Source organism: Poecilia reticulata, linkage group LG15 (assembly GCF_000633615.1).
Source record: "Poecilia reticulata strain Guanapo linkage group LG15, Guppy_female_1.0+MT, whole genome shotgun sequence".
Lineage (NCBI taxonomy): Eukaryota > Metazoa > Chordata > Actinopteri > Cyprinodontiformes > Poeciliidae > Poecilia > Poecilia reticulata.
In genome coordinates, this window is record NC_024345.1 from 26,579,141 (window position 1) to 26,605,862 (window position 26,722).

The 26,722-nt window shown below is 37.4% G+C and overlaps 1 protein-coding gene across 22 annotated transcripts in view; it reads left to right on the forward strand.

Annotated features, from left to right (window-relative positions):
• Positions 1-26,722, forward strand: part of ablim1a (actin binding LIM protein 1a) — a 59,060-nt gene that overhangs the window by 2,828 nt on the left and 29,510 nt on the right. For 5 of the 22 annotated variants that reach the window (XM_008430304.2, XM_008430314.2, XM_008430308.2 and 2 more), the window contains exons 1-2: positions 7,822-8,354; positions 24,769-24,906. In XM_008430304.2, the coding sequence (XP_008428526.1) occupies positions 8,111-8,354; positions 24,769-24,906 (382 nt within the window). In that variant the 5' untranslated portion in view covers positions 7,822-8,110. Of the gene's footprint in view, positions 1-5,496; positions 5,786-7,817; positions 8,355-13,296; positions 13,573-24,768; positions 24,907-26,722 lie in introns of those variants that run through there. The other 17 variants (XR_001777349.1, XM_008430306.2, XM_008430300.2 and 14 more) reach the window with 8 other exon arrangements.

A 26,722-nucleotide genomic window follows, 5' to 3' on the forward strand; every position in this document is an offset into this window, starting at 1 on the left:
GACGAGATGTTTCCATCCCTGAAATTATGATGCATAGAATCATATATCTAAGTCTAAACTATTTTACAGAATAAACGCAATAAAAACATGTTTTATCTGTGGCATATGATCATATGATCGGTACACTTAATGATATTAGTGATTAGGCAATGCATTCAGCAAGTACTTTTACTTTTAATACTTAAGTATTTTTAAAAACCRGTACTTTTTTACTTTTACTTAAGTAAAATGTTAATGTGRTACTTTGACTTTTACTTGAGTACATTTTTGTCTGTGTATTTGTACTTTTACTTAAGTAAATTTTTTGAGTACTTTCTCCACCACTGCTTAATTACCTCCTCAGTTCTCCAGAGCCTTGCTAATGACCTAATTATTCTATTCAGGTGTGGTGCAGCAGAGGCACATCTAAAAGTTGCAGGACACCGGCCCTCGAGGACTGGAGTTTGACACCCCTGATCTAGAGGTCTCAGGATAAAGGGTGGTGAACACATTTCTGATTTCAGCTAGGAAAAAAATGAAAAACCCTTTCCTTCTATATAATGATTATACAATATTTGTGTTGGTTTATTGCATAAAATTCCTATGAAAACACTGAAGACAGACGTTGTGATGCATCAAATAATATGGCAAAGTTTTTTTTTTCTATGCAAATACTGCAGGTGGATTATGTGTCAGCATATTTGTTTTGTGCTGATTTGGTGACTCTAGCTCCAGCTGTGGGATGTGATCATATGGTATGTAATTGACTCACTAAAAGTTGCAGAAAAAGCAAAAAGAAAAAAAAAAAAAAGCAAAACCATGACATAACCGTATTTTATTATATAAAGTAATACAGTTACCTCTATTCTGTTACTGGCTAATACATCAGCCTTGCATAAAGGATCCTATAGTGCACAGAAAATGACTCCCCCAGGCCGTGTACGGTTGAGTCTGGGTATTAGGATGGCTTTGAACTCCTTACATTAATGATGTGGTCACTTGTATCGGTCCTCTGTGGTTGCTGGTGGAGATTGATGGAGCTCTGTGGTAAACACTGCAGATCTCATAAGCGTAGTTAAATCCTTGCAAACAGTCACTCATTAGTCATTCACAGTAAGTATTCTCTTCTCTGGAATGATTAGACACCATTAAACTTTACTGATTTTCAAAGACATGAATTGGATACACAAACTTTAATTTATTGCAGATTTTCTGTGATCTACACGTTCAAAACTTTGCAGATGCTCACATATATATGCACACATCCAGTTGCAGCCTCACTGCAGGATTTTTGTATCAGTCATCAAGCTTCAGGTATCAGTCTGGTTGGACCACTTTCCTTGGAGTGAATTGGTAGAGTTCTGTAGAAGTGGTTGGTTTTCTGATGTTCTGAACATGTCACTTTAAAACGTGCTTGAGGTTTAATCTGATGTTATTCAAATGTCACGAATGAAAGAATGTCATAAAAGATTCAGCTGTGCAGTAAAGTAACTTCCTTTCTTTGATTTTAGATTGGTTTTGCTTCAAAATCTGTAACATTTAAAGTTTCAGATAGAATTAGGACTGGAATGTCATTACACAGCTCAGATTGACTAGTCAAATCTTGATAAGTTTATCTCTAATAAAAAGCTGTTTTTGACCAGTGGTCTTCTTTCGTCACTGGGTTTTTACTCAGCGAGTTGAACAGTTCAAAGATAAAGGACTAATCTGTACAAAAAGCTTTTGGAAATTAGATAAAATGGAGCAAAGAGGAATGTATATATAAACTTCACAAGACTGATTTGAAGTGTATGTACTGGGTTTAGATCTTGATTTATTCCAAGTTTCATGGTTTTTGACAAGATGCACACAATGTTTGGACAAAGCATTTTTTTAAGCTGTGGAAAAATGTTGTGTGAGAATCAGAATGCATGCACGCTGCAGAGAAATGCAGACTGCGAACCATCATAATGATTTGTAACATGTTTAGTTTGAGAAAAAGTCACTGTAGACGCAGTAGTCTTACATTTTGCAGGTGTATCTTTCTCTTTTTTATATCTGAACTCTTAGCTGAATAAACAACTGGAAAAATATTTCACTTGGAATTTTTCAAAAATATGTCTTCACTTCTGTTTCTCGGTGTGAAACTCGTACTTTGTTAGAGCGTCTTGCTAAAATTAACATTTTAGACAATCCATAAGAAACCAAAATGTTTACATGCTTCTGTCTATCCTCCTGTTGTCCTCATTTTCTGTGTATAGGGAAAACACATACAAATCTCGGCCATTTTGACCCAAGGACAACAGGAGGGCTAAGAGGAAAGGACCTACAGTGTAACACAGTTTATCCAAATCTTTTGTGTATTTAATGAGTGCTGTCCGACAGTATCTCTACTGATTGATTTTGTCACATTAGAACTAATAAGTAAAATGTATTTTGTTGTGATTTTATGTGAAAGACCAAAACACACAGCACTGTATATTTGGGAAGTGGATGGAAAACGATACATGCTTTTCAATATTTCTTTACCCATAAATACCAAAAAATTATTTTTGTTGCAAATGCAGCTGCACATTTTCTAAGGTATGCGCCCAGCAGGTTCGCACATCTAGAAATTGGTATTTTTGTCCATTCTTCTTCTGAAATGCCTTAAGCCCTTTAAAAAATAATTACCCTTTTCAAGTTTTGCCACAGATTCTCAACTGGATTTGGGTGGAATGTCAGAGACTGACATTGCCATGATGATATACAACTCAATCTAGAAGTTTACATCTTATTATCTGAAGTTAAATCCGACCAAATTATCTTGTTTCTGGTTTGTTAAAATTATGAAAATCCATCTAAAAATATGGCATGTTTATGGGGCAGGAACTTATAAATTTCTCACTTTTTCCTACTCCTTTTCGAGCATGTTAAGATTATTGTGGTACAAAAAATGTAACACACCGGAACATGCATTCCATGTTCCGGTGTGTTATTTTATATTGCTATCATAATTGAAATAAATAAATTAAATAAAGATTATTTCAATTTGCTAAATGCCAGAATCCTGAGCGAGAACATTTTCTAGAGATTTATTTGGAACTCTCTTTGACTTCAAAAGTTTACTTCATACAGTTTTATAATCCTCACAATAAAAGAAGAGCATTTACTCATCTATGAGGACAAGCAAGTATTCTCCACTTGGAAGTGGTCCATAGAAATCAGCACTCACGCTGTGCAATGGTGTTTCAGGAGGTACCGAGTCACTTTTAAGTCATTAAGTCATTTTTAATGGTTCATACTGGACACATACGTACCGCTGCTTCTGGTTTGCAACCAGTGTCTGAAAATCAAACTTTGGATCGGACTTTTTGGTTTTAGCGGTGCCTTGACAGCTCTTTCCTGTTAGTCATTAAATGACAAATACCAACAAAATACACTGAAATTTGTGGTTTTAGAGTGACAAAACATGACAAACCTCAAGGAATAAGAATATTCTGTAGAAAATTGACACATCCAAGTCCTTACCACTGCTTTAATTTTCAGTTCATTTATACGTTAATATTGTTCTTTTAATGTGAAAGTATCCTCCTTTGCTCCTGTTTTTATGGCTTTTGAGCTGAGGAATAAAGTATAAAATGTTGGATGATTTAATTCTTAAAGACAGAAAAAAACAGATAAAAATCACCAGACCATCACTGGGCTTTCAGTCCTAATGTGCTCCTCCACCCTCCACTCCTGTTATCAGCTCAAGGCTATCAGCTCTTACCTTGATACCGATGCCTTTCCATTAGTCACACCGCCTTGCAATGCATCCTTACGGGCATACTCTGTCTGGGCTTTCCAGTTTTCATTGTATTTCCTGTTTTTACTCAGCCTTGGACAGTTGACCATAATCTTTACTTATTTATTTTGTTTATTTTCTGTATCCATTATCGTAATCATTGCTACCTGTAAGCAGTTTGCTGTGGATGAGTCTGCTATTAACGACCATTATGCAGCTCAGTCTGGGCAGCTGGGGCTTAAGTGGATTGTTGAAGGTCACCTTAGTTGTAATGATTTCATCTTTCCATTTCCATCACTGTACTCTGGAAAATCAGAATCGACAAAAGTTAAACCAGATGGCTCAGCTTTTACCATTCGGTGTGTGCAGCAGAGGTTTTGTAAAATTCTTGATTTTTTTAGAGCATTAGAACACAGGGTCAGAATTATACAATCTCTTTTATGGCGCCACCTACAGTTCATCTGGAAAATATTCACAATGCTTCACTTTTTCCACATTTTGCTTTCTTTCGGCTTTAGCACTTGTACAAATGTCGATGGGTCTTTATGAAAATGAAAATCTCCATCACCTATTTTTAAAATATAATATTGTACACACAGGACTGGTGTCAGAAATATTTTTATTCACGTGAATCCACACAAATCCACTCCTGAGAGTTCTTTTAAACACGCCAAACCCACTGTAGCACAAAGCTGAAAAGTATGTCAGCCAATCAGATTGTTTCAAAACAACCACAACTTCCTGTTGGGAATTAAACATGGCGCCAGGAAGCTCATTTGTGTGGATACATAGGTACTTTTTAAATAGCTTGTTATGATAAAAAATAAATAAAAACACAAGAAAACGTCAATTGGGAATCATGTCAAAGCAAGTATGCAGACATATTGTCACATGATTTGTCGCTGACTGTAACTAAATCTCTCATGTACACACACAGACACAAACAGAATTGGTCAGAGCTTTAATAAATAATAATTTTTAGTGGTGTAAAGCAGAGTTTTCATGAGAATGGAAGGCCAAAATGCGTAGAAATGTCTTAGTTTTCCCAGCTATTTGGCTATGTGTGGATTAGGCTTTATTACAAATAGTATTGATTGAGTTTCTTCGATGAAATTCCTTTAAAATAACTCTTTTCTTGATGATAGCAACAAACCGCTTGTTTACTCCTTCCATTATGAATGGGATATTCAAAGTCTGGAAGAAAACTGGACTTTATACTATCTACAATCTGTGAATTTGGAGGGAAAACTATATGAAAACACACATACTATTCTAAACCAAGTACTTTTCCGTTGCTGTTTTTTTAAGTTGGATGTAGCTCTGCCTGTTTTCTGAATATTACATCCCTCTTTTGAAGACGCTGCAGTAGAGATATGTCTTGTGCTGTTGTTTTAAAGATGAAAGTCATGGGTTGCAGTAGAGCAGGATAATTAGATATAACTTAATTGTGGAAACCATGGTTCCGTCTATTATCCCTTTCTTCAAAAGACATGACTGGTTTGCTGTTTCTCTCATAATTAGATACCACAGAAATCATTTAAAGGCCTGCCCGGCTTCAGAAAGCCCTCACCATCACTGCCCTCCTACCTGGCACGTTTCTGGATTTTCCCTGCCCTATCCCAGACCTGAGGTAGCATATCCTGTACAGCGTACCTGTTACACTGCAGTGCAATCTAAATGATCAATGGTGGATCAGAAAAAAGGGAGGCACTCTGCAGTAACCCAATCTGATGCCTCCTCCTTTTCCTACCACAGGAGAGGGTTTGCTCAGGCTGCAAGACAACACGACCCTCTGCCTCAGCACTTTTCTCCCCCCCCCATGTGACTGCGTGTGTGTGTGTTTGTGTTTGCATATGTGCGAATAAGAGAAAGTCGTGCGCATGCACGTGTCCTGGCAAAAGCCTGAATAATTGAAGAACAGAGGAGAGAGTGAAAGCACTGCCGGACGGGACAGAGTGTGTGCAGAGATGGAGGAGAGGCATACACTGAAGCAGGAGCAGCCTGGCTACGACGGGCTCTGCAACTACGCCCAGAAAATCACCTCCTGCTTCGGACTGGATGGTAAGTCAGAGTGGTAAAGATGAAGGAGTTGGTGGGAGGGGGGTTGTTTCGGTTTGGATTGCGTTGTAAAAAGAGAAGAGTCTGTATGAGAATGTTTGTTTTCAGTGTGCAGGGGAAGCTCGTAATTTTCTAGACGTTTGTGTGGATTTCTGAGACAATGGGTAGTTGTGATGGAGCCACCAGCAGAGTGGTTTACGACTAGAGGGAAATGTCCAATGCAGCAGAGTACCGTGTCCCCGGCTACTCTCAGGTGCGTGTCTTTGGGTGTGTGGGCGTAAGGTTCTCCTTGGTCTGTGTCTCTTTCTGTTCTCCAGACTAAAACTCTGCCACTGTGTTCATAAGCAGAAGCAGGCAGTGTATATATTCAACTCAGCTGAACTCCAGGGAAGACCGCTTTGTCCTCACTCTTAGACAAAGCAGTTTTCTGAGCCTGAACCATGCATCTCCAGACTAAAAGGTTTTTTTGTGCTTTGTCATTGTCTGCTGATTTCTGTCATGTCTGCTGTTGTCTAATTTATTTATTTTGTTGAACCTGAAAATATGCTGTTTCACAAACTTTCCAACTGTTAAGTCACAATTGGCAGGTATTGCCCCTCCCCCAGCAAACCAAGTGAATCTCCAACACTTTTACCGCTGTATGCACTTGTACAATGGCTGCTGGAAAGGACAAATGTTTTTTGGTGACTTACCTTCCAGAAACCACTGGTTGCATTCTTGATGAGTGAGCAAGATGCTCCACTTCTTCTGCTTTTGGGTCTGACTCAGAATCAAATATGCACAGTTGCACAATTGCTCATTTAATTGCAACAATGCAATGCAAACATTTTTGGACTTCGCTGTACTTTTACTGATGGTGATTAATTAAAGGAGCGTTGAACTGCTGTCTGCTGAAAGAACCTTGGTGGTTGTTGACCTCTTTTGCCTGGAGTCCCTTTGATGGTGTACACTAATCCAGTCTTAGATGTATTCCATGCAAGCTTTTTCTTTTTTATACTATCTTAAACCATGCAGAGTGATGGGCGTAGCTGGTGCCTTTCTCCTGCAGTCAGCCAGCAGGTTGGCAGGGAACAGGGGGAAACAGGTCATTTAGGAGGCATTCACACCAGCCCTGTTTAGTCCACTTTAAATGAACTCTGATTCATTTGCCTAGAAAGTCTTGTTTGTTGGGGGAAGTGTGAATGTGCAATCAAATTCTGATGTGGACCAAAAAAACAAACTCTGGTCTTGATTGAAATAAACTTTAGTGGTAGAGTTTAAGCAGGAACTAGACTATAACGCAGGGCATTCTGGGTAAATTTCATCAAAACAAACACATGATTCTAGTAGTAATGGGAGAAATGGCTCGTGTCTTTTATCAGTGGTAAAAGTGAAATCCTACAACTGCTAAAATCTGACATCATTTATATTTCGTGAAGAAGGACGTTGAGTTAATGTTTTTGTGTCGTTTCCTTCTGTGTTTCTTGGTGAAGCGCCACCACATGTGAGGGCCCAATAGGTTTTTCAAAGGGTTTAATTTTGTTTTACACAATGCAGTGTGAAAACAAACCTCTGCAGCTGAAAATGTAACAAATGTTGCAATTTTGGTCCCCAGTCAAACTCAGTGTACTGGAAAACACCCTTACAGTTTCCAGTTAACTGATTCACAATAGATGCAGTGAACCCGTGCACTTAACACATAAAGAATTCTGTCAGGCTTTGAACCCACATCTTTTTTTTTCTGCAAGGCAACAATATTAACAACTACCACACTGTACTGCCCATCTAGGTTGAATATTTATATTTTTAGATAGAGCAAAAGGAATGCTTTTTACTTATGTTTAGAAAGATTGGGCCAAATTAGAGCTCTTTATTAAACATGTTTGGGTTATAAAGGACTCTGGTAGTGACTCTCCCACACATCATTGGGTAAACAAACTTGGCATGGACAAACCTAACTCCACCCAGAACATAATCAGGCTGAACATCAACCCTAAGCTGCTTACAGCACCAGGCTGGTTGGGGTGAAGACGCTCACAGTGCAAGTTTCTGTCTTGCTCCACTTCACCTGCAGCAGGATGCGCTCTCATACCTGCTGCTTGCTCTCTGGTATCTCCAGCGCTCCACTTCTCGTACCTGCAGCACATGTGAAATGGATCCCATGATTTAACCATGAGCTGGGCTGAGTTTGCTCTTCAATCTTCTCCTTATTCTCATATTTTGCCTACTTTGACAACTCTAAGTTCCTGATGTCCGAAGTGGGGCAGATTTAAGAACAGCGCTGAGTCCAGACGCAGCTGACTTCTACCTGTGCTTCTGTGGGAGAGTCGGAAGGACAGCAGGGTAACCATGCCCACTCTGCCGAACCTCAACAGCCTGGGAAAGCTGTGCAGCTCCAGCCGCAGCCACAGCGTCCACCGGGTCAACCGGGTTCGGGTGAAACGCAAGAGCTCAGTGAAGCGGATGTCCATCATCGAGGATGGACACGTAGCTGAGGTCCTCTACCTCATTCCCAAACAGTACGTGGAGCAGTTTCCCTTCCTCAACCCAGATGATTATTACCTCAGTGAGAGGTTGAATGATGTCACTCCAGGTAGGACAAAACGCCACCTTCAACATCTAACCATCCACAGAACTCTGTGTCTGGTCTCTAAAATAGCCCAGCTTTAAAAATCATTGCATAATCTAAGGCAATTTGTTGGTGTACATCCTGTTTTAATGTGAACTAGTACATTTTCTATTAGTTAACTTTTATTTTTGTTATCTACTGCTTTCTACAGCTTGATATTTTTGTTTACAATGCTTTATTCAATAAATTGGATTATACTGATAAATTTATTTATTGCAGTAACTCATCAATAATAACACAATATATAGATTACGCTTTTATTTCTTTTAATTTTCTGTTTACAGCTAATAAAAATACAATATTTAAAGTCACAGTTATTATATCAGACCAATTAAAATATTATAAAGAATTGTGGGCTTAAAGAAAAGTATGTTTAAAATAAAATAGAATAAAATTTGGTCTCTTTTGGAATAGGATGTAGATGTGGTTTAGTAAGAAGAAGGGGCCCAGTTTAGTATCAGTTGATTCATGGAAGAATCAATTGATTGTAAATAATTAGAGCCTAAATGATGAGCTTATGTGCACCAGTTATATAATAACAACTTTCCAACTGTACAAAAATACGTATTTACTGTAAAAGTCTGGAATTAATTGAGACTTTTCCAGTCATTATGTAAAGCAAACCCATGTGTGCGGTCAGGTCCTCTGGATGTTTCCCAGCAGACGAAGGCGACAGGCTGGCTTATATCAGGATTACAGCACTGGGCACCAGGACAAATAAAGATTTACAGATTTTACACATTCTCTGACTTCAAGCCAGACACGGCTGTAAAATGGTCATTTAACATTTTGGCATGTTGTAAATGAAGGTAGCATCTCCTTTCTGCTTTAGGACTTAAATATTTGAATTGAAACATAAACTTTAAACAGCTTTTTTATGCTCACAGCATTATGCAAATAATGCACCTTCTACTGCAGACGTCTGTACATCCAGTTGTACAAAGCTGGACTTTTAGTTATTCATATCACTGTTATTTTTTTAAAGGTGTACCTATTATATTGTATACAGCTGCAATGAGTTAGAGAAATGAAAAATGCATTCAAAAGTGGGAATTTATTTTGGATCCTGGATTGAACACGGCGGAAAATACCCTTCTCAAAACAAATGTAAAAAATATCGAAAAGATGTTTTCCCAATGTTATACGTAAAAAAAAGAATACAAATGGAACTGGGTACAAGATTTTTTTTAAAGATATTTGCACTAGAAACTAGACATACTTGGTATGATTTTGCAATAAAACAAGATCAAAATAATACATACAGGCTGAAATCTTAGCCTCCCACTAATATTTGTTCAAATGTTTCCTAGGAAGCTTCACAAAACTTGGGAAGCTTCACAAAACTTGTTTTTTGTAACCATCAAAATCATTCTGGTGTAACTATTATGGAACAATTTCATGCTTTTCCTATCAGAATTAGTGGCATTCATTTAAATTTGCTTCTTTCTTGGTATGTACATTTCTTTTAAGCATAGTCCAAAAATGTTTAATTGGATTAAGATTCAAGTCACATCTCAAATTTGATGTAAATCTGCTTTGTGCAACATCAGTTCCTGTTTGAACACCCATTTGTTTCCAGGTTTTAAAGGTCTGAGTGTTGATTTCAGGTGAAGTTAAAAGATTTGAAGGCATTCCTGCTCCCTCTCCTCCATTATTCCACCCACTTTTTTGAATTTACTAGAACCAGAGAATTTAAAATAGACCCTCAGCATGATAGCACCGCCACTATGTTTGACAATGGGAACAACAGTATCATTGCTTAATCTGAAAGTAAAACTTTTCTCCAAATGGTTTTTGGCTCCCCCATGTTTAGAGCTGCAATTTTGAGTTGTGTTTGAAAGGGCTGATTTTGGAGCAGATGCCTTTTTCTTTGTGAGCACCCTTACTACCACTAGGAACGTTATTTTCAGCGATTAAGTATTCCATCAGTCGTCTAGCTACTAGCGTACTCTGTATTCTTGAACGTCATAAGCAATTTCCTTTCTTCTGACTTTTTTCCAGATAGTTTATACTTGGACAGTAGCAGAACAGCTACAACAGTGGAACTTTGGTGAAAGAAAACTTTGTGAGAGGTGAAGCTGACTGCACATGGTTGCGTTCACAGAGGTGATTCTGTTTTGCAGCCTGTTTTAAAATAACCAAGAGCTCGTGAACCGTTTGTCATTATCCAACGTCAAAGAGTTTCCTCTGTGCTTCTCAAGAGTCCAGGAGTTCTTCCAAGTTATTTCTCTTTTCCTTTTCTTATCAGCTTCTATGTGGGTGAGAGTATATCTCTCCCATGCATTCCAAGATCCTTAAATAATCAAGGCAGGGAATAACGGTGGAGCCTGTCCGCACAAAGCACTGTTGTTACTCTACATGTGACCTCATGCATCGTAATGCCAGCTTAGCTTATACTCAGGAGTCGGAAGCCAAGACTCAAACTGTGCGGTTTTCCTTCACCGAAATGATCAAGTTATCACTGGAGAGGTCATTAATGAACAGTCAGACGTGAATCATTGACATGTAAAACACAACAGAAACCTTTCATCCAAGGATAATTGCTGCTCTTGGCAAACTCCTTGTAAGCACCAATGTCCTTCAGCTCGGATGAAGATTATTAAAAGAGGCAGGATGATAATGGGCCTCTTAAAGCGGACACAGTAACAAGATATCTTTGAGTTGCTGTTAGTGGCTGCAGTAGAAAACTCCCACTTTTTACTGAGCTTCTCATGGCTTTACGCACTCTTAAAACACCTCCCTGTCTTCGTAATAAAAAAGGGTGGAGTGCAGGGAGAATTCACCACCAGGAACTGTGTTTTTTCCATTGACCTCACTGGCAAGTCTCCGTTGCCTTATGTCAACGTCTTGTGGAAACAGATGCACGCTGACAGGCATCCAGAAGATGGCACAGTTTTTCCCTACACCGAACGAAACACCCTGCATGCATGATGAGATGCTGCCTCAGCAAATAGAGAGAAGGTAACTGCTGACAAACGCCTTCTCTTTTTTTAGACGCGGAGAAGTACAGATGAATCAGTAACCGCTTGGCCCATAATTGCTGCTGCTTGGGAATTTATATTTTCCTAGTGGCGTTCACATAGAGTCCATTGTTAACAGGACAAGCTGTTTTCTCTCAAGAGAGCAAACCTTAACACATAACAGTCCGAATTTGCTGGACTCAGGCTAAGTCTTATTGTTGAAGGAGATTAATATTGGTTATTTTATGTAAAGAAACAAAAAGAGAAGAATCCAGTTTATCAAAGGAAGTGACAAGGTAAGAGTCGGGATGTTCACTGGACTCTGCTCCTGCTCTAATTGGATTTCCAAGGATCCACTGAAGATATTCACACAAAGCTCATGCCAGCAATCATGATAAGTCTAACCTGCAACCTTAGATGGCCACTTTTGCTCTTCTAACAAACTCACAGGACAGTGAAGGACTGTAGCTGGCTTTAGAGAATGGTGATTCACAGAATTGACCACAACTTTATAAACTTTAGGTTCCATCAATGTAGTATTAAGCATGACCAGTTGTTAATTCATTTTCTGAAGCATTATACGTTTAATTAGCCAAGTGATTAAGTTAGTGTACTTTTTATGTCCCTCCATTGATCATTATATTGACTTCCCCTGTAACATGCATAAATAAACACTAGGAGGTGCTAGAGTGCCTGCCTTGTTTCCTGTGGACAAAAAAAGTGCCCTTCTGAAATCTTTTATTTATAAAAATGTTTTTTTACAGTGCACTCTGTCCCATGTATCTATTTTAATTGACTTTTTTGGCTTAAATACCTAAAACTAACCGTGACATAGATACTTTTTAAATTTTATTTATTTATTTATTTATTTTTTATTTTTTATTTTTTACAGAATTTTACATCTTCACAAAGCTAATTGTAATAAGTTGCATTTGTGACTCTTGATATGAGATACCACTATCTTTTTAAGTTTTCTTTTTTCCTAAGTAGGATATGGATTGCTAACTTGCATGCAGATGCAGCTAACATGGTGTTTAAAATTGTACAATTTATTTTTATAACTTAAGTATTATTTCTTTAAGTGTGATGCGTGAATGGATATTATTTAAATTCTACATAACTTTACATTAAAATATAACATTATAGAGAGAATGTAAATCTTTCTAATAAAAAAATTTAATATAAATATTCACTGTATTATTATTTTATTTTATTATTGTAATTTATTATTCTTAATTAACTTAATTTTCTTTATATCAGTAAAAATATACCTTTCATGAATGATAAATATAAATATTCATGTGTATAGGGCATATATTTACCCCCATCAACCAGTTTAAGCTGTGTGTTTGTTCATTTATTGGTATTTTATGCTTTAGTATATTATTTACGTTGTTTTTTAATGAAATTCAGTTTTATTGTTTACCTTTCCTTAATAAATACAGTGTTGTAAAAATATCATTACTGTCACTATATTTTTACTTATGCCATTTCTTCAGATAAAATTACATTGTATAATAGCTTACTACAATAACAATATCAACATTTATGACACTTTTGCATTGTTAGTGTCTTCATCATGCTAAATGCTAATTGAAAATTCATAAACTGAACTTTTATGCAGAAGGTGTGATAAATTCATAACCATCATGCAGTATAAAAAGTTATTTTAGCCAATTAAGAAATTAAGAAAGCACAAATATAAAAAAAAATAGAAGATAGACAATTTTCCTAGTTTATTTGGGCCCAAAAAAATAAAATTAAAAAACATATGGTTCCCCATCTGTTGAACTGATGTGTTTTGGTTATTTGGGGTCACACAGCAGCAGCAGCGGCCACTTTGTTGCAATGAGGACGAGTCTGAACCAACAGAGGGGCTGGGAGAGAGGGAGCAGAATGGGAGGAGTAGGGAAGAGTGGGAGGAGGAGAAGGAGGAAGAGGAGAGGTGGGAGAAAAGCAGGCAGTCAGGAGGCAAACCCCACGCTGTCGCTGTGTTTTCGGGAGGAGAGCTTGGAAGCGGCTACACCTCTCTTTCTGCCTCTCTCTCTCTCTCTAGCCCTCTGGAGTCTCGGCTCTTTTTTTCCCTTATTTTGTTTTTTTATAGCTCTTCGATCTTGACTATAAAAAGGTTCCTGCAGCTCCCGTGTTACTGCCAGCTGATGGTCAGAGAGTTTTCTGCTGCAGCTGTGCCTGGATTCAAATGGTCATGGTCAAAGAAAAAGGTACCTCTGCACATATGTGTGTGTTTTAATGCCATTTGTTTCGCTTGTCATGCTTGGTGTTGATGCTGTCGGTGCTCACACAGATTTGCAGCACTATCTCTGACTTCACTGAGGTTGAACTTGATTGATTTCATCTGATTGTGCTGGACATTTTCGGTAACATGAATACGGGTCTCTTTGTAGGGGAAGCGGGGCTGTATGTGCTTGAAGCATTGATAATGACTGTCATAACGTTACATGTAAAGCTTTGACACAGCAACGTATTCCCTAAGAGTAGCTGACTTGAACATGCTACGCCCTTTTAGCTGCCGCTTGGCTTCGAGTCTGGCAGCGTCAGGCTTTATGTTAATGCATATTGGAACAAAGCATCTGAGGAGCTTCATGTTAACTGATGAGACCCTCAGAGCCATGATGCGATCGTTCTTGGTTTGGTCAGGTCCTCTTTGTAGGGAATAAAACATTACGAGATGAAAAGTGGAGCACCAGTGTTGGGAGGCACACTGCGCAGAGCTACGAACCTGCACTCTCTGTCATCCTCTCTCTCTCTCTCTCTCTCTCTCGCTCTCTCTCTATCACTCTGTCTGCAGCCGTTGTCATGGTAACCCTCTAAAAGGTACACTCCATTGTTGTCATCCGTGGCCCCATTCATGGTGTCCCGTTAAAAAGAAAAAAGATGATTGTTCCTGTCCGTAAACCGAGGTCACCCAGCTGTGTGGGATGAATTAGGTGAAGTCAGGAGGGGCCATTGTTCAGAGTTGTTACACATCGCCTGCAGTTTACCAGGATGTGTGGTCCAGAGGTGGACTATTGTTGTCAGAATGACTCATAAGCAAGCGGTAATGTAGAGTATTTTTGTTGTGAAGAAATCTTGTGCTTAAAATGTTTCTGAACTGAAGTAGTGGAGACAGTTAGTTGCTTACCCGACTGGAAATTGATGGAAAAGTAATTAGATCACAATAAGAAGCGACTATACTAACAGGGATCTTATCCCATCCATCCTGAAGTGTATTATTTGGTAGGTTTTTGTGAAGGTTCTGACCACTGTAGAAATATTTGTCCTGGATTCACAGAGAGGTTTTACAGTTATACTTCCAAAAATACTTAAAAAAGCAACCCTTGAGTTTTGAGTCTGGAAATGATCTAAATTTAAACATGCGTAGGAACCCTGGATTCAGTCCAAATCTGAGTTTGTTTGTTGTATTTTTGTGCTTCTTGTTAAACTGGTCCTAATTTTTCTGTATATGTTTTGCTCAAAACCCATAAAAGATGCTGTAAAATTAATGTAAGCTCTCAAAGAATGTATGTCTGCCCCCACCAACATCATAAAATGGGGTTGCAGATATTTTTGACAGATTTTATTGAGTAAGTCTGTTTATGCATCTGACCGCGCACTGACGGCTGGAGGCGGCGTCCAGCTCTGAATCTGGTCCCTTCATGTGGGTCCGACTGACCACAAAGAAACGGCCCGTGCGGTTGAGCTCTAACTTTGATAGAACTTCTGTAACCTCCGGGTCCCACATGTTGCTTTTCCCAGACTCCCTCCGGACGTTTTTCATAGTTACATGCAGCCACTTTAACTGGACATTGTTGGGATTTGTTGACAGAAAGAGGTTTACATTTAGAGAGCTGTTCCTCTCCATCACGAGTACAACCAACTCATAAAACGAGACAATTGCACAATATAAGGTAGATGATACAAGATGTGATTTTAGCAGTGATCTGGGGGGAAAAACTGTAAAGCTCAAGGATTCCTTTTTTATTTTGACAAAGAAACGAAAAGTTTCACAAACCACAAACTATGTTTTGAAGAATTTGCAAACAGTGTACAATTCAGTCCATGTTTGACAACATATATAGTTCACAATTCTATCATTTAGTTATAAGTTAAATAGTCAATTAGCTGTTGCTTCAAGAAAATATAAGACAAACATAAAACATTATAACTAGCCATCTTTCAGAGTAATAGACATTAATTTAACAAACAGGCAATAAAATGTAAACTGTGTGTCAAACCTTTTGGTGCAAGAAGTAGTGTAAAAACCTAGCTAGTTACTCCAGTTAGCTAGCTTCATTAGCTAGCTACTCCAGTTAGCTAGCTTAATTAGCTATCTACTCCATTCAGCTAGCTTCGTTAGCTAGTTTATCCAGTTAGCTAGCTTTTCTAGCTTTATTTGATCTAGATAAAAACTTTATTCCAACTGGTTTCTATTTTTATCTCCCAAACAAATAAACTACTTTACAATAGAATATCAAGGTTGACAGTTTCACTATAATTTTGACTATGGTCCATTCATTAAAAACATGTTCATGTTCTGTAGTTAAAAAATGTATAATGATTTTATTTATTCTACATGGTTCATCCTATCCAGCTTAAGTTTAATCAGTCGATGTTTTAGATTGTTAACCAAAAAAAGATCAGATCAAGTTCAGGCATATTAGCAGCTAATAGCGTAAATATAGAACAAATCCTTTACATCTTTTCTGTCCCTCTGTCAACATTTTTTGTTCTCGTGTAGTGAGTAATAACATTTGGCATAAAACGTATTTAAAATGTGGTGGAGGCTTCTTCAGTGCTTTTGTAACTGAGTGTTGCCGACGCAACAGTGTGATTTCACAAGACTATATTGTGATGTTATTGTTATTACAGCCCTGTGTCTAACCTATTTTTAAACTCAAAAACTAATATGCTCCTCAAATTCTTTCATCATAATTTATCCACGGATTTATTGTGCAAGACTATGTACAACAATAAAATTCTTTTTTCTTGACCTACACTCCACATATTCATTATGTGAATGTGACATTTTCTTTTTCAAGTGTAGCTGCCTCCTTTGATTTTTATTTTTGCAGAGGACTGCAGACGACTGCAGTGGTGCCTCATCTTTGAAGCCTGCCTGTGCCGACACCCTGAAAAAGAAGCTAAACTCCTTTTCACAGGGAGCAGTGCAACACACACAGTGTTTGTACAGCTGGCACATAGCACCGGAATATACAGATGAGATAAGTGTTCTGTCATAGAGCGTCTGAACCCAACAAGCTAAAAACAGCAGGAGTCACATGAAAGAAATGCGGTCTGGCATCTTAGGATTCAGTTTTTTCTTGTACCACTGCACTTTTTTATATTTATCATATATAAATCATATATAAATTTTTTATATTTATCATATATAAATGGGAAAATCTTTGATTAAAATTAATTCTCTATACTCCATGTGTAGTACACTGTAGAGAAATGGAGTAATATGCCTCTAAGGGACAACAGCAGGAGTTCGCTCAGAGTTTTTCTGGTTTGATGAGATGTATTATCGCTTATATGAATCAACTCGTCCAAATTGGGATCAGAACCAAAATAAATTGGAATTGGATATAAAACTACATATCAGATCAATCAATCAATGAAATTTTATTTGTATAGCACATTTCAGCAGCAAGGCATTTCAAAGTGCTTTAGATAATTAAAATAAAAATAAAAACAGAATAAACAGTGAGAAAGAGAAAGAGATTTTGAAAAGAGATTAAAAAAGATAAAAGCATTATTAAAAGTAAAGATGAATACATTAATAACATACAAGTTTATTTAGATATACTGTGTGAGATTTGAACATTTTGGGACTATTTTTCACCATAATTCATGAAAATACTCAAAAGAAACAAGCAGAAAATAAAAATGAAATGCAAGTAGGAAGTCACAAACTGATCCAAAGTTACTTGGGCATCTATTTATTTTGCTGAAAATGTTCAGATTGTGATAAACTAGATAAACAAAGTAAATGTTCAAATTGCATATATTATTTCATTTCATTTTGTAATATATTGTGAATATTTTATAGTTACCATTTTGATATATGGCAGATTGTGACAGGTGATCAAACCAAAGTAGTTGTAAGTTCTGGTTTAATTTGCCTGTTTGTCAACACTTACTCCCATTTTAAACCTACTCTTTATGTTTTATTCACTTCCAACTTCTATTTTGTATTTGTAAACAAATCAGTTCTTACTGATGTATATAAAACCAAGGCCTGAATTTTTTTTAGTTTAGAGATAAATGTTAATAAAAAGGCTCCCATCTTATATAGATTATTAGTCATGCAACCACATTTCACAGTAGATTATGAATAGAATACAATTACTTTACTGTATATTGTCATTGTGAAAGTTGGTATGAATTGGCACATTTTTAAAAAATAAAACTATAAAACACCTCGCAGGATAAGTTGATGGGCAGCCGTTCATACCTGAAAAAGTCAGGCGTGAAATGTCCAAAACTTCTTCTGATTTTACTATTTTTATACTATTTCTTAGAGATATATAGCCACATTTGCTTACAGCAGAGACTAGTCTATTAATTTTGACTGTAAATTGGTTGGTTGGTGACGTGTCCCATTGAAGATAGCTCTATTTTGATCTTGAAAGTTGGGACTGAAATGACGAACATTGCAGAGGTACAAAGGGGCAAAACTGCCAATAGTCCACATTGTGCAAGTCAGCAGCTTTTCACTTAGTGAGCTGGTCACAGGAAATCCAACCAGACTTTGGGGCCAATACAGGCTATTAAAGAGCCAAGGCTTTTATCAGCTTCTCTTTAATCACGACTTCTGCAGTTCATGAAGCTGCTATTGTCTCCTCTCAGATAAATAGCCATAATAGAAGTCTTTCTCTCTGTTTAACAGTAAATTATTATGATTGTGAACCTGCTAGTGACTAAAATTCTGCACTGTTGTGCTCAACCATAGAGAGCAGGTCATTATTCAAAGCTAAGGTCCCAGAGGATTACTTATTAAGTGTTAGGGGGGGGATCTGCTGGAGGCTGATAGGGTCCCTGCTCCGCCTCCTACGGTTTCTGCCCAGTGTTTGAAATGCTTTGTCTGGGATGTTGGTGGCAGAGCAGAAAGAAGAAGAAGAGCCATACATATTTATGGAGGGGGAGGAGTTAAGAGCTCCTTTTCAAATGTGGGTGATAAAAGGCTCCACCGCCCCTTTTAACCCCCAAAACACATCAAGCATATATGGTTGAAGAAATATTAATTGGATATCATGGTGGGATTTATCTGTACCTCTTTGATGCTCGTCTTAGCCCAGACTCCCTCTGGAATATTCCATCTGAGTGTTTAGACTGGATGATTATAGGGGTAAAAACTCTGTTTGCCTCTGCTTTATTGTCTATGAAGTGGACACAGCTAGCAAAATTATTGGCTGGGACAGAAGCAGTGGAGACGATTGCCTGTATCCCTCTAATTGTGTATTTGTTTTGGTCACAAACTCCTAAAAACCGTGAAGTGCACACTGACTGACTGACGTACATTTGGAAGCTCTTATGTCTACAATTTCAACAGTAACAAAGGAAAAGAGCAATTGAATATTTTATGAAGTCTTCTTATTTTTATGCCTTTTTGTTTTATGGAATTCCCCTTCTCCCGGTGCATTTTCCAAACTCCCTGCTTTTGCATTCCTCTGGATTCATGGCAGGAAATGAAGGCAACAAATTTTGAAGCCTCCTCAGCAAGTCCTGCGCTCTTGTGTCAACAGCCACAATCCACTGGGCTGTACAATTGGAGTTGGGGTACTTGTTTCATAAAAATACACTGTCCTGAGGGGATTCAACACTTTCCCGCAAGCATCATCTGCAGTATTTATTACTGCCAACGCAGCGAGGCTCTGGTTAAATGGGTTGGGGGGCTGGGTTTTGGAGGGGGCAGCCCTCTTTCTCTGGGCCCGTGTTAGTTATTGTTCCCTCAACAGCATGGTTCTCTGGGTGTCCATTGTGCGTTCAACCTCAGATTTGTCACTTTATCCGGTGTCGATGAATCAGGACAGATAACTCTGTCAGCAGAGCCAACACATGCAGACCAGAAACAGGAATGTGAGCCGGGGTCGGAAAAATCTTACAATTCCTTACTCCAGTAAGTCACTTTATGCTGAGGTTGCCTAATGTGCTTCTTCCTAACTTATTCATACTGTTATATCATATAAATTTGAGCAAATGAAGCACCACTTTGCCTGTCTCACAAGAACCACTAGAGATCTACTAATGGATTCACTCTAAATCCATATTTTAAAACAAATTTCCTCAAATTTATGGCCTTGTAGTGTAATAAGAGCAACAAAACCTCATGGAGAATCAATAATGAATGAACTTGATTTTTATATGGTCAAATTTCAGTTCTCTGAGAAAGTTTAACAATGGATTCATGGATATGTTCAACTCTTAATAAAACAAATGAAAAAATAATCTGCCATATGTTTTAATGTTTATCTGTAGCTCGAAAAGCACAAATTGCATTTAAAATCCTCAGCAAATAGGATCCCAACATCTGTCTTGGATTCTCATCAACCTGTTATGATGTCAGCTGCTTTTTTTCTTGTCCATGCAGAAATGCTTAAAATAGAGAGAACCAAAAAAGAAAAAGAAAAAAAATCAACACTGCCCTAGATTTTTACAACACCGGATAAATAATAGTATTACATGAAAGGTTCGACTCACCAGCTAAGTGGCTCTTGCAAAAGAAAAGGCTTTTCACTATAAAACCTCTAAATGGCATTCAGTGAGTGACATGGTAGAAGAAACAGTCAATTACCCAACTATTAGAGGGAAAACGGACATCTTATTCCTTGATTCATAAGACCAAAGCTAGAAGGAGAAGGGAAATGAGTCTGACTTACAGGCAGATATATGTTTTCTTGTGTGTAATTACAATAATGTCAAATGTTTTGGCATAGTTAGTGCTAAAAGAAAGCGAGACAGCTATTTAGCTAGATATCTAACCAACTCACTTGTCCTCTTCACATAATTACTTTCACAGGACTAGAGAAGTTTCTAGAAAATTACTAGAAATAATCAGTTCTCAAAGTTGCATGAACCCCAATTTAACAGTTCCTGATTATTTCACCTCATTGTCCTTTTGCAGTTTCAGTCTTTTGTTTTGTTTTTTTTCCCCACACTGATTATTTTTCATACGGGTGGTTCAGACAATCCTTTCATCATCTTTGCTATTTAGTACCTTTGTGTTATCTACTGCAGGACGTTTTGTAAATTTTTTCATACTAACCAAGTGAACGTCTACTACCAGATTTAACAATGGTTTAAAGTAATTTTCTATATTATACTCACAGTCTGCTGCAAGGAAATATGGATATATGACTGATAAATGACATCTAGCAACATTTGCAGTTTGGGTCCTTAGATACCCAAACTTTACAGGTATGACAGGAGCCAGCTTGACTAGATGTTTATTTCCAGCCATGCACCACTTTCATTTGTAAAGGAATAAGTTTATCTAGCAAAACCAAAACAAACAAAAGATTAGCAGGAGGCTTTCATTAAATGGTTTGAGTATGGACATGAAATGGACAAATTGGTTAAAGGTTCAGGATATTATTGGTCAGAGGAGTAAATTGATTGATTTGTGTTTAATACAAAATGTCTTGAGGCACAATGCTCTTTTTTGTCTGCATAAAACTCCAGATAGATTAAACGGTGAAGGGGTGAAATGACCCGGACAACTATTGAGAGATTTAGCACTTTATTTTTACTGTTTTAAAAGGTAAATGAACATTTTGACATTGCTTCAATCTCCAGTTTCTACAGTGGACAGGCACTGGGCAAGCATGTTTGAGGCTTAATAATAAGAAAACTCAAAGAGGAAGAAGATGTTACTTGCTGATCCAATTATACCAATTACGGCTTTTCATGCTGTGCTTTCACGTCATTCAGCATTTCCTGGAAGGATTAAATATTCTGTTTGAATCATAACTGTTTGACATTTATAACACTAAGCGGCCGATCAAAACTGTGAATTAATCATTTTTAAGAATTCATGGAGATTTATGAAGGAGTTCAATTTCTTGATTGTGTATAATCAAGAAATTGATGGAATTGAAACTTTTTTTGTTCTTGTGCCAGTAGGAGGTAAAAATATAGTTTAAATGTGACCTATCATGCTGCCTTGAGCAGGTTAGGATAGGTTTGTGGACGACACAAAACATGTTTATTATATTTTTTTACATCAAATTATTCTTATATAATGATATTTTAGTCTGGTCAGTTCTGCCTGTTTTGAACTCCTTTCAGAATGAGCTGTTTTAGGGCCACCTGTCACTTCAAATCCAAATAAACTGCTTCTGGCCATACGCACCCTCCCAGACTCAACATTTATACTCACACATGAAAATAACTGCAAACACAGGCGTAATTATACAAGTATACATCCTTGAAAAGCAGAAGTGAATCCTCTTACACAACCAACAATAATGTACACTGCAAAAACACAAACTCGTACAAAATATTTTTTTTATCTAGATTCCTGTGCAAATATCTTATTACATTGGAAATAAGACAAAATAAATTTATAAGTGACTTTTCTGGAAGATATAGGAACTTGCTTTAAGTAAATGATTTTTTAATATTGATGAAAACGTACTAGTTATATTGGGAGATTATTTTACTTATAACATGGGAAAAATATTTTGTTCTAAGTGAAATCATCTGCCAATGGAACAAGTAGTTTTTCATCAATATTAACGAATTATTGACTTAAAACAAGCCCTAATATCTACCTGAAAAGTTACTTGTAAGATAGTTTTGCCTTATTTCAAGTTTACTAAGATATTTGCAATAGAAACTAGACAAAATTACCTGGTAAGATTTTGTGTTTTTTCTGGGTAGTAAGACAAAAGCAAAACTCTTGTCTTTTCCAACAGCCATTGTACAGCAGCAAAATGAGCTGGAGCTCCGCTTTGGTCGCTAGGTAACAGTGACTGTCGATTGTGACTTAACATCTTGTTTTCTAGACAAGAAAATATTAACTTATTGTCAAATAAACGCCTGGATCGTTTTTTTAGGTGCTTAGGGGTATTTTCAGAAGCATTTGAAACCCATCTGAAAATAAAAACATGCAAAATATTTATTTTGCATACTAGGTCCCCTTTAAACAAACAAGAAAAAAAAGCTCAAGTTTGATTGTAAAGAAAGTGACCTGTAGATTGGGTCTATAAATGGTTAGATTAGATATTTTTCCACAGTGCAGTCACCCAGATGGTCTGTGCTTCGTTCACGGAGGTGCGATGTGACACAGAGCTGCAGACACTCGATTCAGTGTCACAGCAGTTTGGTTCACCCAGAGATGACTCATTGTCCTGCTGAGTGTAATCACATCAGAGACACCAGGGAGACAGGTCCTCCCCACTGTAACCCGCCTTCCTTCTCGTCTCCCTCCTGAGGATTTGTCTTCTTCTTTCTCCGTTTTTCATTAGCTCACAACTGCTCTCATTCCTAATTGTGAATAGATTACTCTCGCAACTGTAATTTTGCTTGCAAGAATTAACCTGAAACTTTTTAGCAGTAAGTTATTTCACTGCAATCAAGCCAGGAAGCCACTGCAGCTGTAAAGGTGGGATGCAGGCTGTGGCGAGGCCTGGCAATCAATGATCCAGGGTAATGTCTCCCTTTGGTTAGACCATCGATTGTTCATGATGCTATTCCTGTCCTTTTACTGGAGTCTTATTTTAGCTTTTCAGACTAATGATTCATTGCAGAGCGGAAAGAGCAAAGATCCTTTGATGTGTGTTTTCATGGTGCAAGCCTCTGTTGGTGTGTTGTTAGCTTTGAAATATACAGTAGAGATAGGAAATGAGGGAATGAGTGAAAGAAGCTGCCCTTATTATTTCATTGAAAATGAAATAATCTGCTGGTTTCAGGCCACTGATATGCTTTGTGCAGTGCGGCACTGCAGCAGGAGTCGCATACTATAGAGGGGGATTAGTGCCTGTCTGTGTCAGGGACCACCAAACTTTTTATGAGGTGGAACCACGGGCTAACATACCACTGAAAATAGGCTACTGGTGCTGTCTATGAGTCAATCTGGGAATAGCAAGTCTGTGTAAAAAGACTAGGATGATGTCAGTACTGGATCGTCTTATTTAATTCCATATTATGAAAGCAGAGATGCATCAAACAAGCTTCATATTAGTTGATTTTGTAAACCTTTGACTTGCTAATACAGATGTAATCCCATTTTCTTGCAGATTGCTAAATTAGTTTTATTAATAAATACAACAAAGTATAATGCAAACCAGTGTTTTATTTTCTTATGTTAGTTATTTTCTTGATTATTCTCATTTCCTTTTTACCCTTGCCTTATTTTCTAATTGCACAAATGCCAAGGAAAGAATCTTAAATCTGGATTTTCTCCTTTAAAAACACAAGAAGATGCAAGAACAGTTTTCTTTTTCTAGCTTTCCTGCCATGAGCGGTCATTCATTATTTATGTAAGGAGCAGATGTGATGTCATGCTGCATGAGTTTCAGAGGAGTTGCTGAGAAACAGGGTTTCTATGACATTTTAATACAAAGACAACATGATTATGGATTTGATAAAAACTGTCTGAAGATCCTGTATTTTCAGCTAGTGCAGTTAGTTAGCATAGCAAAAGTATTTAGTTTTATTCACTGAGAGAATGCAGCTCCTAACCTTCCCTCTGAGATTTCTAAAAGATTTTCCAAACATTTCCAGATCAGGAATCAGATCCCAGATAAAGAAGAAGTAGATGGATGGGTGGAACTTGCTCCATATGAGTTTGAACACATAAAACAGAGATGAATCATTGCTTTGCAAGAATATAATAGCACCAAAACAGTTAGCAAATCCCAGTCATCTTCCGTTTAGTTAACCAGTATCTTGATGCTGCCTATATTTCTGTCACAAGTTGCAGGTTTTACTGAGAATTACATTTAATTACAGCATTCGCTCTTGTTTAAACTTTTTGTGCTGAGCTCTGTTTCTGCTCTCAGCACTCATCCCCTTTTTATTCTTAATTATATGAGATGCTTGCTCTTTAAAAACATGGGAAGCTAATCATGAACGGTAATGGGTCATAAATATAATTGATGCTTTCCTTTGAGGGTGAAAGTACTTTAATTTAAATAGTGGAAACGGCTTTATCAATACCTTTTTACAGCATCATTTCCAAAGCCTTGCTCTCCTTTGCAATTTGACTCGTCCTCCGCTGATCAAGACACTCTATATTTGGATTGTCTCTAGAGAGTCTGTCTGGCCAAGAACCCAGAGTTGCTCTGTCCCACTCATTTTTTTTTTTTTTTTACTCTGACAGGCTCTGAGAAGTTGGATTCAGTTCCTTCTCAGATGAACAAGGTCACATTAACAGAGCCAGTAGTAACGCTTATTTTTCCCATCTCCTGCAGTGTCTCATACTCAGGACACACACCACCACTCCAGCGAGAAGCCCCTGATCCAGTGCTACAAGTGCGGGGAGCCATGTAAGGGCGAGGTCCTCCGGGTGCAGAACAAACACTTTCACCTGAAGTGTTTCACCTGTAAAGGTAAAGGAAAAAAAAAACATTTTGTAACAGGAAATGAATATCTCTAATGTACTGATCTGAGTAACTAATATTATTTTTTATGTGTTCATTTGATGTTGCTTGTAAGATTGTCTCAGCCTTAACTCAGCTTTGAGAAACCTAATATTCCTGATGATGGATGAACATGTGGTCTCTCTACAATTCAAGAAATGAAACAGCTTTGACTTTTTATGTATATATAAATAAAACTGTGGAATTGTGTGAAAATTTGTAGCTTAAGTGCCAATAGTAGATACTGACTATTCATGTAGCAGTCATATATTTTTGGACTACGAAGTTAATTCTATAATAAGGTTAAATGAGGTCTCTTCACTAACTAAGATGCCATTCAGACTTCAATATGTAATCATTGTAATCCACATGGGTTCAGCCCTGTTACTGCATGCCTTTGACATTCTGGCACATGCATAATGCAGGCTCACTTTTGCTAATCAGGCAGCCCTATTTTGACCTGAACTCACTCTGTTGAACTGTTGTTGTTAATCAGTGACTTTAACACTGTTATAGAGTTAGCTTAGCTCACCATGGGCTCAGAATAACACTGTCCAACGCTGAGATTACTGCTAATTCTGTCTTTTGGTCGGGGTTAATGATTCTCAAAGGGGACACGAGAACAGCTTTAATAGGCACCACCTTAGTCTTAGTTTTAACTTTATCCTCTGTTGCCCGACAAATCTATAGGATGAAGCTGAAGCCTCGTCATTTTAGAAATAAACCAAACATGACATTGTTGGTTTCCTTCTCTTACTACATTTGACACACAAATTCAAGCTCCTCCTAAATCTTTTTCAGTTGAATTTTATGAATCCGTCTTATTGAGTTTACTATTTCTGTAGTGGTATGAGACTTATGAAAAGTTGAAACACCTGGACCTCAAAGTCTGAAGGCACCACGTCTCTGGCGCTGGTTTTCTTTTGGACTCAGTCATGTCAGTAATCTCATCATCTCTGGGCTCTAATGCAATTAAAGATGATTCCTTTCGTCACCCTGTCTATTCATCCTCAGGACTTAGTGTTGGCCGTTTACATAAGAATGATATTTAACATTAAACAGTCCACAAAGGCTTTAAAATTACAGGCCTATAAATGAAGTGCATGGGTCATGATGGAAGCTTTTGATGAGCGTTCACAAATTTTCTGGCCAATAGAAAACTACTTGTTAAAAGTTTATTAAAAACCAAAAAGCATTTTACCAGCCACCAAGACCAAACCCCAATAAAGTTATAGCTAAATGCGTAAGTTGTGGTGAAATTTATTTTACTTGTGTAACCCAGTCTAAATTAAAGGTATTTTGTTTTGAGTTAAGTTCATGGAAGGTATAATAATTTAGAATGTATTAAACATGTTTGCTTAAATATGTTAAAATTGTTATAAATAARTGTTAACAAAAAGCTGTACTTACWGGTACTTGAAGTAATATGGTTAAGTTAAAAKAATTTGGAAAAATGTAGTTAAAACTGTTTTATAGAAAAGTAATCTTCAACATATTTTATTTTGAAGGGCTCATGTTTGAAAGAGGAAGTTGTATAGAGCAAAGCAACTTTGCTCGTCCGTGATTGGCTGAGGATTAGGAAGGGATAGGAAAGTAGGGGAAGAGACAGAAAAACGTGAGAGAGAGAGAAAAAAATGAAAAGAAAAGAGATGAACCGCGCTGAAAAAACGCGGCGGACTTATTAATGAACGAGTGTCTTGCAGATATTTAGACTTTCAACTCGACAGTCTTTTAATAGATATCGACACTACACTTTTGTTGCAGCTACTGTGATAATTTCTGACCG